The following is a 12,867-nucleotide window of genomic DNA, read 5'->3' on the forward strand; positions in this document are numbered from 1 at the left end:
GTGCTTGTGTATTCTTGTGTCACAAACTTTTTTCGGTTTTAATTTCTAATATAGTAAATTGATATGAAACACATAAACAAAAAATCAATAAATTTTAAGAGTGTAAAGGCAGGGTGCCTGGGTGGCTCAGTGGGTAGAGCAGATGACTCTTAACCTTAGGGTTGCGAGTCCAAGCCCCATGTTGGGCAGGGAGGCTACTTAAAAAAAAAAAAAAAAAAAGGAGTGTAAAGGGGTCTTAAAGTCAAAATTTTGGAGAATCACTAATCTGGAGACCTAGGTGAGGAGGAAAAAGTAGCGTGTTCTAAAAGAGCTTCTCTGTGGGCGCCTGGATGGCTCAGCGCTTGAGCATCTGCCTTCAGGTCAGGTCGTGATCCAAGGGGTCCCGGATCGAGTCCTGCATTGGGCTCCCCACATGGAGCCTGCTTCTCCCTCCACCTATGTGTGTGTGTGTGTGTCTCTCGTGAATAAATAAATAAAATCTTTTTTAAAAAAATAAATAAGATCTTTTTTAAAAATTTAAAAAAAAGAGCTTCTCTGAAAGAAAGGGCAGACGGCTGAGGCAGGAGAATGTGTAGGGCTCCTTCTCCCGTTGACCGCTGGTCTTGCCTGACCTCTGGGTATAACTGGTGTCTAGGCCAAAGTCATATGGGGGAGGGACAGTGAAACAGGACTCTGTATCTGTTCCCCCACAATTACAACCTATATTTGCAGGGCCTCAGACCTCTTCCCACTTTCACCTTTTCCCCTTGACCCTCAGTCTTAATAGCTGACCTACTAACTCTCCAGGCCCAAGAAGGTGCTTCTTGGAAGCAGAGCTAAGATGTGGGAGGTCTATCTGAGGGGTGACAGGAAAGGAAAGGACTCCTTTTCCTCACCACGTTTTTTCCCCTTTCTCATAAAGAAAGGTCACAGAGACTAAAATAGCTGCCCCTTCCCCTGCATCCAGTCACTATGGCAACACAGATCCGAAGGGACAGGGCACTCCCCTCTCAGACGCTGCCGTTCCGCACTGGCAGCCTCTTCTAGGGTGCCCTTCTGTTTCTTTGGGCTGGTACACCCCTCCCTGGGCTCCTAACTGGGGTTTGGTGGGGGGACCTAGGAAGCCTCCTACTCCTGCAGCTCCCCCAGTCTTCTCCGCCTGCAGCCTGCGGGAGTGTGCCATGTGCCAGAGAGGCCAGCAGAGGGAGCAGACAGCCTGGAAGAGCAGAGAGCCGGCGGCCTCGAGGTGCGGAGGTGCCCGCAGTCTCCAGAACTTAGAGACGCAGGACACCGGGCGGGGGGGTGGGGGGTGGGGGGTGTCTCCGCGTTACAGCGCTTGAGTGCCTCCCCAGGGTTCCTTAGTGTGAACCGCACACTCTGCACCCGGAGCCTCAGCCGCTGCCCTCTCTTCGATGCCCTATAGACCCTTCACTTCTAAGCCAACTCTGTTCCAGTCCTGTTTGCACCAAACCCCAAATCTGTCCTAACCCCTTCATGTTCCCCTGAAAGAGGGAGGTCAACAGATAACCTGCAGGATGACGCAATACTCGCAGCACCAACCAAAGTCGGCGGCGCTACCCTCCAATATTATCTTTCTTGGATGAACTTTTTCATCGCCCCCCACCTCCCAATGTATTTGTTAGTTTTTTTCTGACTGTGGTTGGGGTGGGGGTGCCGCTCCGTGGGCAGCCGATCCCAGGATCCATGCCGGGATTTATTGCCCACCAGCAGCAGCGTGTTCAGCGGGGGGGGGGGGGGGGGGGGGAGGCAGTATAGGGTCCCTCCAGGGAGGGGGAGGATCCTGGGGGTCCTGGGGGTGCAATAAGCCCGGCACCCCCTCTCTAGCTTTTGCTACCCCGCCTCATTCTCCAGAGCGGCAAGAGGGAGGGAAGTGGAAGGGAGGTGAGAGGCGAGCGGGAAGAGCGGCGGCGCGCCAGCTGCCTGAGCGAGAAAAAGTTTCTGCAAAAGGGAAAAAAAAGTTTGCGCTTCTCGCGGGTGGTCCCGGCTCGCGGCCCGGCGGGCTGGGCCGGCGGGAGGGCTGGCGGCCAGGTTAGGAGGGGGTGGGGGTGGCATGAGGCTGCGCTGCCGTGGCCCTGTGCGCCCCCCCTCCCCACCGCACACCCCCCAGCCCACACTCCAGCCCTGGACCGCGCATCCCGAGCCCGGCGCCCAGAAGGAGGTGAGAAGGGGGGCGGGCGGGGGACCACCTGGGAACCGTAGGGGAGGGGGCGAGGGGATGCCCTGCTCGCGACGGGCTCTGGCCAGCCCAGAGGGAGACCCGGGGCACCCAGGCACAAAGGGGGTGGGAGAGCCCGGGCCGAGATCTAGAAAGTTTGAAGGACTTTTTTCATTTGTATCTCCCTTTCTCTGTATCTTTTTTCTTCTCCTCCTCCTTCTCCTCCTTCTCCTTCTCCTTCTCCTTCCTCTGACAGCCTCTGTGTCTCTGTCCCAGGCACCCGGGGATCTCTTTGTCTGTCTCCGCCTCTCCTATGTATTAGGGACAGGTTACTTCCAGGAGGTTGGCATGAAGAGGCAGGAGGGACGGCTAGCTGGAGGTCTGCGTGGTAGGGACGGAAGTCCAGGTGTGTCGGGGCCGCAGGAGACGTCAGGGTTTCTGAAAGGAGGGAACAGCCACGGAGAGAGCCCTGGGTGGGGTGGAGACGGGTGTGTGCAAGGGGACAAACCAGTGGGGGATGGCTCGGCTTGAACCCCTGACCTGTCTTATGACAGATGCGTTTGCTGGTGCATGTGTTCTCGGGAACGGAGCGTCTTCTGGATTAGGAAGGGGGCTGGAGGGGCCGGCGTCTTGTTTAGGCCCTAGAAGGCTCCTCAAGGAATTAGGACTCCTGAGTCCCCAGAGCCGTGGTCAGGGTGCCGAGGCGGAGCTGAGGAGACCCTGGCTTGACCCTCTGACCTCAGGACCACCGGGACAGCTGGGCCAGCCGCAGGGAGACCCCTACTGGGACTGGGCGGGACCACTGGCCACTGCCTGCCTAAGTATCCCGGTTGGACCCCCCTCCCCAACGGGAGCTGGGGGCCGAGGCCCCTCCTCTGCCTCAGACCACCCTGCCTGCCCTTGCTCCCCGCTCTGAAGCCTCTTTCAGGCCCGGTGACCCCGAAACAATCCGCCCTGGGCCGCTGGCTTTGGGGACAGGATTAGGAAAGGGGATCCCATAGTGACTAGGGACTTAAGGTTTTGGGGGCTGGAGAACTGGGGGTCTTCATAGGATAGATCTTCACTGTCCAGTGGGAGGGGAAGGCGGGGCGATTTCCCCGGGGAGTTGTAAGGGCCGGAATTAGGGTGGTTTTCCCTATGGGGGCGGGGTCCAGAGACACCCCCCCAGTTATCTCCCCGGCATCCCTAGCCAGGCAGTACAGACCCCGCCCTTGACGTCACTAAGGGGTTCCCGGGGGTCTGGAGGGGTTAACCCTTGGGAAGCCGGCTGCGAAAATCAAAACCCAAGGTGTCCTGACCCCTCCCTCCTCCCATACACACCTTGTTTTATTTACCCAGGCACCTTCTTTCCCTATAGTTTCTGGATTCTTCTTTCCTTTCCACCCAGCCACGGGGACCCCCCCCCCCCTCCAACAGTGCCCGCCGCCCCCCCGGGCGCCGCTGCCAGCTTTCTGGCCGCACAGAGGGGAGGAGGGAAGAATGCGTCCCGCCCCCCGCCCCCCCGCCCCCTCCGCCGCGGCTCGCTCCACTGGGCTCCCGGGCGGGCGGGGGAAGCGGAGCCGTCTGCAGCCAGAGCCTGCGGCGGCGACTTGGGTGGGCCGAGGAGGCACGGGGGCGGGGAAGGCGGGACCCGGAGGAGGGGGCGGGGCCTACTCCTGGGAGTTGGGGAGCGGGGGTGCGAGGGGGCCTCCGGAAAGTAGGGAGACGCCGAGGGTGATTCAGGGCTCCATCAGGGCGACCCTCAGCCCCCTGCCCCGGCCTGCGCTCTCATCCACACCCCAGCAAAAGACGTAACTGAAGCTGGAAACGTTGGCGAAATTTTCCTGTCGCCAGGGCGAAGGGGAGACGTGGGTGGGCTGTGGCACGCGTGGGCGAGCGGGGATGTCGCCCCGTTTAGTCGCGGCCCCTCGGCGGCGGGCAGTGGCGCGGGAAGATGCCCGAGTAGGCACGTTTGGGGGAGTCTCCTTAGTATTGGGGGGTCGTCTGCGGGCCCCGCCTCCTTCCCCCGGTGAGTCATAGAGGAAGGAGGCGGGAGAAGTGTCCCCCTATCCAGCTGCCAGCCAGCTGTGCCCCCCCCCCCCCTCCCACACACACAAAGTGCCAAGGTCGAGTTGGGAGGTCTTGGATGCGGGGCCCGGCCCTGCGCTGGGAAAGGAGGAGTTAGGAAGGGTACGGTCCCGGCTGCGGGGCTCGGGCTGCGTCGTGGGGTCCGGGTTCCGCTCCCCATCTCACCCCTCCCTTACCCTAAATCCCAGCATCCCGGGATCACCCACCGCGCCGGCCGGGCCCGCTCCCGAGCGCTCTCCACCCTACCCCGCCCCACCCCACCCTCGGCCCCGGGAGGCGGGAAAACCCGGGCTGGAGCCGAAGCCGGAGTTTGAGGAGGGAAGCGCCGGCCCAACCCTCTCCTCCCGCAGCTCTTCTCCCCTGGATGGTGCCTGTGCCTTCCCTTCTCCCAGGGCCTTTCTCTTTCTGGCCCTTTCCTGCTCCCCCCCAAACAGAGCAAGTTAGGGGGGCGCCCGAATTCATTCTGCCCCAGGACAACACCAGTTTCCATTCTTTGTACCCAACAGACCCCGGAGGCTCCCCTCAGAAACCTTAGCCCCTTCTCTACAGTTTTCTGCCTTAAAGAGAGAAGGGCCGCTCCTCCGTGCTCCCTCCCGGCCCACCGGCCTCCCGGCGCGGCCCGAGGCGAGAGCTCCCTCTGCTGGGTGCCGCCGAGATTGGAGACGGGCGCTCCGGGGCAGGAACGGAGGACGGCAAAGGGGTTCCCCAGGGGTTCCCCATCCCACCCCTCAAGGCCGGCCCCGGGTCAGAGCCAGAAGATGTGGAGGGAGGGCCCAGGCATAAAATCACCTGAGGCTCATACAGGCTCATTAGGTTCATAACCCTCCCCCTTGCGCGCGCGCGCGCGCGCGCACACACACACACACACACACACACACGCGCGCGCGCGCGCACGCGCGCACGCGCGCGCGCGCACACGTGCACTTAGACCACTCAGGCAAAGATGGCACTCCGTTCCCACAAGGATCCCCAGGACTGCCTCTGCTTCTTTGGGGCTCTTTTCCTCCCCCTGCCCCTGGCTGAGGGATGCTCATTTCACATTGATTCTCCATGGCAGGTGTCTTAGAGGGACCCTGCCCAGGGTTCTAGATCTTAGTTATCTGACCTTCCTTATCTCCCTCCTGCCTCTGTAACTTGCAGATCTCCCTTCCCTTCCTACAGTGTCCCCACACTCTCCTCTGAGACACCATGTTCAACTCGATGACCCCACCGCCAGTCAGTAGCTATGGAGAGCCCTGCTGTCTCCGGCCCCTCCCCAGTCAGGCCCCCAGCATGGGGACAGAAGGTCAGTGCAAATACCAACCTCCAGGTCCTGAGGACTGGCAGCGGCTCTCTCAACCAGCCCCAGGCATCCCTCTTCCATCTCCCACCCCACACAGGCTTCTAATCCACAAGAAGACTCAAGCCTCCATGTCATACAGGCTTGGGATAGAGGATGGAGTCTCTTCTGGGGTGTGAAGGTGAGGCCTTGTGTGTCCCCCATTCCCATTCCCCATGCTGGCTGTCTCTCTTTTCTAGGACTGCCTGGTCTGCCCTTCTGCCACCAGGCCAACCTCATGTCCGGCCCCCACAGTTATGGGCCAGCCAGAGAGACCACCAGCTGCACTGAGGGTGAGGCTTCAACATCTCCTCCCTTTCTGCCCCTCTGGTGCTTGCTTTTATTTTTTAATTTTTTATTATTTTTAAAGATTTTATTTACTTATTCATGAGAGACAGAGAGAGAGAAAGAGAGAGGCAGAGACACAGGCAGAGGGAGAAGCAGGCTCCTTGCAGGGACCGGGATCCAGTCCCCAGGACCAGGCCTAAGGCAGGGGCTCAACCGCTGAGCCACCCAGGCATCCCTTGGCACTTGCTTTTAAAGAGAAAGTGGGTGGGACAAGGGGTGGGGGATCTAACTTGGAGGAGGAAATGCTTGGAGATTGGAGCAAGGGGTCTGGGCATGATGCGGAGGTCACAGATGGGGTCAGTAGGGCAAAACAGAGTCACGTGTCATGTTTTTTGTTGAGAGTCAAGACCCATGGGTTGAGTGCGTGAAGACATGCCCCATTTACCACAGCTGTCTCCCCTGTTTCCTGCTCCAGCCCCACTCTTTCCTCCTCCCCGAAGTGCAGTCAAGTTGACCAAGAAGCGGGCACTCTCCATCTCACCTCTGTCAGACGCCAGCCTGGACCTGCAGACAGTTATCCGCACCTCACCCAGCTCCCTTGTGGCCTTCATCAACTCACGCTGTGCATCTCCCGGGGGCTCCTACGGTCACCTCTCCATCGGCACCATGAGGTGCAGAGAGCCTTGGGCTAAGAGGCCCCTAAAGACCCTACCAAACCCCGTTAAAAGCCTCAAGCCCTCCAAAGCACCTGGCCCTATTTGAATCCTTATCGTTTCAAAGGTGTTGAAGCCCTCCTCAGTGCTTCCCCGAGACTGCCTCAGCCACTTCCCATACGTCTTTCAGACACACTCCAAAATAGCCCAAGAACTCCTGAAACTTTCTGAGATGATGGTCCTAAGTAACTGCCTCTCCTCCTCCTCCTCCTCCTCCTCCTCAGCCCATCTCTGGGATTCCCACCCCAGATGAATCACCAAAAAGGGACCTCGCCTTCCTTCGGGGTCCAGCCCTGTGGTCCCCATGACCCTTCTCAGGGTGGGATGATGCCGCATCCTCAGTCCCGGGGACCCCTCCCGACTTGCCAGGTGAGAGTCCTCATACTGCTCCCCAATTTCCCTCAGCTCAGGGTGGGTGGGCGGCGGGCCTTATGGGAAGGGGTGAAGGAAGGACAGGGCAGATAAAAGTTTTCAGTAGCACAAAAATAAAGGGGTATGGTTGCTGGGGTTCACTCCTTGGGGCTGAATCAGACTCTCCAGATGAGATCCCACCTTTTGCCCATCCCGGTGCTGTCTGAGGAGGAAGTCTCTTCCAAACCCAAGGGTTCCAGCTGCTTGGGTGGGGGCACTCAGGGCAGGAAGACCTGGCTGGGCTCCCTCTTCCTTCTGCTCACTTCTACCTTCATCACCCTCACCTCTTCCCCTGGGGAAGCTAAAGTCTGAGCTGGACCTGCTGGTTAGCAAGTGCCCAGAGGAGCCCTTGGAGGGTGATATGTCCAGCCCCAACTCCACAGGCACACAGGTAAGTGAGGGGAGGGTGACTTTAACTCTGAAACCTGAGCTAAACCGAAGCTGTCACCCAAGTGACCTAGGATTGCCTCTTCTGCCCTAGGATCCCCTGCTGGGGATGCTGGATGGGCGGGAGGACCTGGAGAGAGAGGGGAAGCCTGAGCCCGAATCTGCCTATGAGACGGTCTGCCGCTGGGCCGGCTGTAGCCAGGAATTTGACTCCCAGGAGCAGCTGGTGCACGTGAGCCCCAGGGGGTAACAGGAATGCTGGCTGGATCTTGTAGGACATTCTGGTGGGACACTGTGGGGTTAGGCTGAGGGCCGGAGTTCCAAGGGTACTGAGGCCAGAGGTTGAGTGGTCAGTCAGGTAGGCAGAAACTCAGGAGCTGCAGCTTTGTTTTAGAAACCTGGAAGGACCGGAATGTTCTTTCTGCCGCTTCTTCCCCCATGAGGGGGAGCCTTGCAGGCATAAGGCGGGCTGGGGAGGTCAAGGGGTCAAGGTGTCTTTTGGGCCTTGGGGGCAGAAGGGAGCCTCAGAGAGCCTCTGTATCTCCTCCTCAGCACATCAACAGTGAGCACATCCATGGGGAGCGGAAGGAGTTCGTGTGTCACTGGGGGGGCTGCTCCAGGGAGCTGAGGCCTTTCAAGGCTCAGTACATGCTGGTGGTGCACATGCGCAGGCATACGGGCGAGAAGCCGCACAAGTGTACGGTGAGGCACCCCCTTCCCAAGCTCGGGCTCCCTCCCTACACTGGTGCTCCCCACCCAGGCAGAGCTCCTAGGACTCCTGGATCTTAGGAACTCTTGCCTCAGGGAACCAATATTCAGATTTGTATTTTTTGACTGTGTTTGTAGAAAGATGAACATGTGGATACTGGGTATGAGAACACTCTCTTAGACCTAAACGCTCTTCTTCCCTTGCTTTTAAAAGAAATTAAAACACTTTTGTGGGCCCCCTGAAGTGCTCTGGGCCCTAGGCACTGTGTCTGCTCCTCTGCCTAATGGAGAGAGGCTCAGTGTCCCAGAATGACCCCATCCAAAGAAAGCGTAAGGTTCTCCAGCAGGGAGATGTGCTCTGCCTTGACCCCAGCTGCTCACTGCCATCCCCACGTCCCCGCAGCCCCGGATGGATGCCAGGATGGATGCCACGGGGCTTCTTGTTTCCCTAGCTCCCCCTGCCCTCCTCCCTGGATTCTGGGGAATCGCTCTCTCTCCTTGAGTCATAGCCCCTGATGGATGTCCCTTCTGAAATTTATGGTTCTTCTAATCTCCACATCCTTCTGTCTGAGAGCTCTCTTTTGACCCCGACATTCTCTAGTTTGAGGGGTGCCGGAAGTCATACTCACGCCTCGAAAATCTGAAGACACACCTACGGTCACACACGGGTGAGAAGCCATACATGTGTGAGCACGAGGGCTGCAGTAAAGCCTTCAGCAATGCCAGTGACCGAGCCAAGCACCAGAATCGGACCCACTCCAATGAGGTGAATGCCCCACCTAAGAGACCCTCCCCACTTGAGAAGCCAGCTCCTGGGGAGGTTCCCTCATAAGAAATCCCTTAGCTCAGCACCCACTCCAGAGGTGAGTTCCCCCCACAGCCTAATTCACCCAGATATGGTCTTTTCTGAAACCAAAAATTTCTACTTACCACCCCACTCCACCCCTACCTCTAACCAGCCAAAGGGCCAACCTAAATAGACCCATTCCACCTGGAGAAGACCCTGGTCTCTTCAGCTCCTGACTTCATGAGGCCCCCCAGACCTGGCCTGTCGGTTTTCCTAATCTTTCCCTTGATCCTCTCATTTTTTGCTCTGAGGATCCCACTCTCTCCTTAATTCCTTGGGTGCTGTGCATTCCTCCCTGACCCCCTCTCCCCCAGCTGACGGCATCCCTTCTTCCCATTCCTCTGGCACACTCCTGCTCTGATTCCTTTGCCTGCTCTCTTCCCTGTCCACTCAACAGAAGCCATATGTGTGTAAGCTCCCTGGCTGCACCAAACGCTACACGGATCCCAGCTCCCTCCGGAAACATGTCAAGACAGTACATGGTCCCGATGCCCATGTGACCAAGCGGCACCGAGGAGATGGCCCCCTGCCCAGGGCACCATCCCTTTCCACTGTGGAGCCCAAGAGGGAGCGGGATGGAGGCCCCACCAGGGAAGAGAGCAGACTGACGGTGCCGGAGGGGGCCATGGTGAGCTGGCCTCTGTGCCCACGTCCTTCCAGTCCCCTCCCAACTCTTCTGTGTCCCCCTCATAAAGCACTCTCTTGTGGACGGTGCTCCAGTCTCTTATCCCAGTGGTGGTCCTTGGGTTACCCCAAATCAAAAGATTTTAGTATAATTAATTATTTAATTGGCTCAACAAACTCTTACATGGGATTTAGTAAATTATTCTAATTTATGTATCATTTACACGTACAATCCACACGTAATATGACTGTAATTTCACAAAGTCCTCACAGCAACTTCACGAAAAGGAAACTTACTCTCCACATTTTCAGATGACGAAACTCAGGCATAGAGACAAATTATCCAAGGTCACAGAACGAAGTGCGGATTTGAGCCTTGAGCCGAGGCAGTCTGTGCTCCAGCCTAGGCTCTTATGGACTCCTCTCCAGTTTGCCCGAAGCCCTCATCTGCTCGGCCCTCCCTGTGCCTGCCAGCTTGCCCTCAGTCCCAGCAGTCACTGGGGCACAGGCTTTGGCCACTCACCACGTTCAGGGAACTGTGGCCGGGTGGGGGGATTGTAGGGGCCGCCCTCAGCCCTCATTTCCCCCACAGAAGCCACAGCCCAGCCCTGGGGCCCAGTCGTCCTGCAGCAGTGACCACTCCCCAGCAGGCAGTGCAGCCAATACAGATAGTGGTGTGGAAATGACTGGAAATGCAGGGGGCAGCACCGAGGACCTGTCCAGCCTGGATGAGGGGCCTTGCGTGGCTGGCACCAGTCTGTCCACTCTTCGCCGCCTTGAGAACCTCAGACTGGACCAGCTGCATCAACTTCGGCCGATAGGGCCCCGGGGCCCCAAACTCCCCAGCCTGACTCACACTGGTAAGACCTCGGTGTAGGGGTAGTTGCTGGGCTGAGATCTGGACCTTCTCTGAGGTTGGAAGGAGGACTTCACTCCTCAGGGCTGCCTTGTAGCACCTTTGTACAATTAGAAAAAGGTCCCCCTTCCTCAGAAAGACACTTTCCTTCCATCTATCAGGTGATCACGATATACAAAGTATAATGGGAACGCCGTTCCCTAGGGCTGTGTAGTGTACAACCTAAGCAACCGTTCGCGGTGGTTCTGCAACATAGAAAGGGCATGGAAGGAGACGGAACTGGGTGGTCAGAGTTAAGGAGCCTGTCCCTGGGATCCGAGGCCGAGGCCATCCCGTGGGGGAGGCAGGGTGAGGTTCAGAGGGCTCCCTGACCACCCTGCCTTTTCTCCTCCCTTGTAGGCACCCCTGTGTCCCGCCGACTGGGCCCCCCCGTTTCTCTTGACCGCCGCAGCAGCAGCTCCAGTAGCGTCAGCTCAGCCTATACCGTCAGCCGCCGCTCCTCCCTGGCTTCCCCTTACCCCCCTGGATCCCCACCAGAGAACGGGGCATCCTCTCTGCCCGGCCTCGCGCCTGCCCAGCACTACCTGCTCCGGGCAAGATATGCTTCCGCCAGGGGAGGTGGGACCCCACCCACGGCAGCACCCAGCCTGGATCGGATGGGGAGTCTCCCAGCACCTCCCTGGAGAAGCCGGGCTGAGTATCCAGGATACAACCCCAATGCAGGGGTCACCCGGAGGGCCAGTGACCCGGCCCGGGCTGTTGACCGCCCTGCCCCAGCCAGAGTCCAGCGGTTCAAGAGCTTGGGTTGTGTCCACACACCTCCCACCGTGGCAGGAGGAGGACGGAACTTCGATCCCCAACTCGCAACCGGTGTGTACTCACCACAGCCCCCCAGCATCACTGAGAATGTCGCCATGGATACCAGAGGGCTACGGGAGGAGCCAGAAGGTGGGACCTCCATGATAGGCAGTGGTCTGAATCCCTATATGGACTTCCCACCTGCTGATACTTTGGGATATGGGGGACCTGAGGGGGCAGCAGCTGAACCTTATGGAGCTAGGGGTCCAGGCTCCCTACCTCTTGGGCCTGGCCCACCCACCAACTATGGGCCAAACCCCTGTCCCCAGCAGGTCTCCTATCCTGAACCACCCTCTGAACCATGGGGTGAGTTCCCTTCCCACTCCGGGCTATACCCAGGCCCCAAGGCTCCAGCTGGAGTCTACAGCCAGTGTCCTCGTCTTGAACATTATGGACAAGTGCAGGTCAAGCCGGAACAAGGGTGTCCAGTGGGTTCTGATTCCACAGGACTGGCACCCTGCCTCAATGCTCACCCCAGTGATGGGCCTCCTCACCCACAGCCTCTGTTCTCCCACTACCCCCAGCCTCCTCCTCCCCAGTATCCCCAGTCAGGTGCCTATACCCAGCCACCCCCTGATTATCTTCCCTCAGAACCCAGGCCTGCCCTGGATTTTGATTCCACCAGTCACTCCACCGGACAACTCAAGGCTCAGCTGGTGTGTAATTATGTTCAGTCTCAACAGGAACTGCTCTGGGATGGTGGGGGCAGGGGAGATCCCCCAGTGCAGGAAACTCTCTACCAGAGTCCCAAGTTTTTAGGGGGTTCCCAGGTTAGCTCAAGCCCTGCCAAGGGCCCAGTGGCCACATATGGGCCTGGCTTTGCACCTAACCTGCCCAATCACAAGTCAGGCTCCTATCCTGCCCCTCCACCGTGCCATGAAAATTTTACAGTGGGGGCCAACAAGACTTCCCATAGAGCAGCAGCACCACCCCGACTTCTGCCCCCACTGCCCACTTGCTATGGGACCCTCAAGGCAGGAGGCACCAACCCCAGTTGTGGTCATCCTGAGGTGGGCAGGCTGGGAGGGGGTCCTGCCTTGTACGCTCCTCCCGAAGGGCAGGTGTGCAACCCTCTGGACTCTCTTGACCTTGACAACACTCAGCTGGACTTTGTGGCTATTCTGGATGAGGCCCAGGGGCTGAGTCCTCCTCCTTCCCATGATCAGGGGGACAGCTCTGAACACACCCCACCTCCCTCTGGGCCCCCCAACATGGCTGTGGGCAACATGAGTATCTTACTGGGATCCCTGCCTGGGGAGACACAATTCCTCAACTCCAGCGCCTAAAGAGAGGAATCCCAGCAATCACAGATCCATTGCCTAAGGGGTTTCCATCCCCACAGAGAAGGAAAGGAGGAGGAGCCATAGCTCCCTGGGATGCCCCAGGGATGGGAGGTATGGGTTGGGGCTGTATACTCTGGTCTGTATATGTTTGGGGGAGGAATTTGACAATGACACTGTTTCTGGATAATAAAGGAACTGCATCAGAAAGTGCCCTCCTTTACCTGTTACTATCTTGGGGGAGGAATGATGACAAGCAACAGAAGAGAAGTAGGGGTTAATCTACTCACTTCCCTTTTAGGGAGGCTCCCCCACCCTATCCCAACCCCTCAAGTCAGACTCACAAAGACAGTCC

The 12,867-nt window shown here is 58.4% G+C and overlaps 1 protein-coding gene across 1 annotated transcript; it reads left to right on the top strand.

Moving 5' to 3' along the window:
- The first annotated feature begins 1,812 nt into the window (after positions 1-1,812).
- On the top strand, positions 1,813-12,725 carry GLI1 (GLI family zinc finger 1). Its single transcript, XM_038549772.1, has 12 exons — positions 1,813-2,158; positions 5,384-5,507; positions 5,741-5,833; positions 6,304-6,499; positions 6,766-6,910; positions 7,254-7,343; positions 7,434-7,571; positions 7,892-8,041; positions 8,649-8,813; positions 9,292-9,522; positions 10,111-10,378; positions 10,774-12,725. The coding sequence occupies exons 2-12, from the start codon at positions 5,411-5,413 to the stop codon at positions 12,516-12,518; spliced, it is 3,318 nt and encodes a 1,105-aa protein (XP_038405700.1). The 5' UTR covers positions 1,813-2,158; positions 5,384-5,410; the 3' UTR covers positions 12,519-12,725.
- The last annotated feature ends 142 nt before the right edge of the window (positions 12,726-12,867 follow it).

This window comes from Canis lupus, chromosome 10 (genome assembly GCF_011100685.1).
Source record: "Canis lupus familiaris isolate Mischka breed German Shepherd chromosome 10, alternate assembly UU_Cfam_GSD_1.0, whole genome shotgun sequence".
Taxonomy (NCBI): domain Eukaryota; kingdom Metazoa; phylum Chordata; class Mammalia; order Carnivora; family Canidae; genus Canis; species Canis lupus.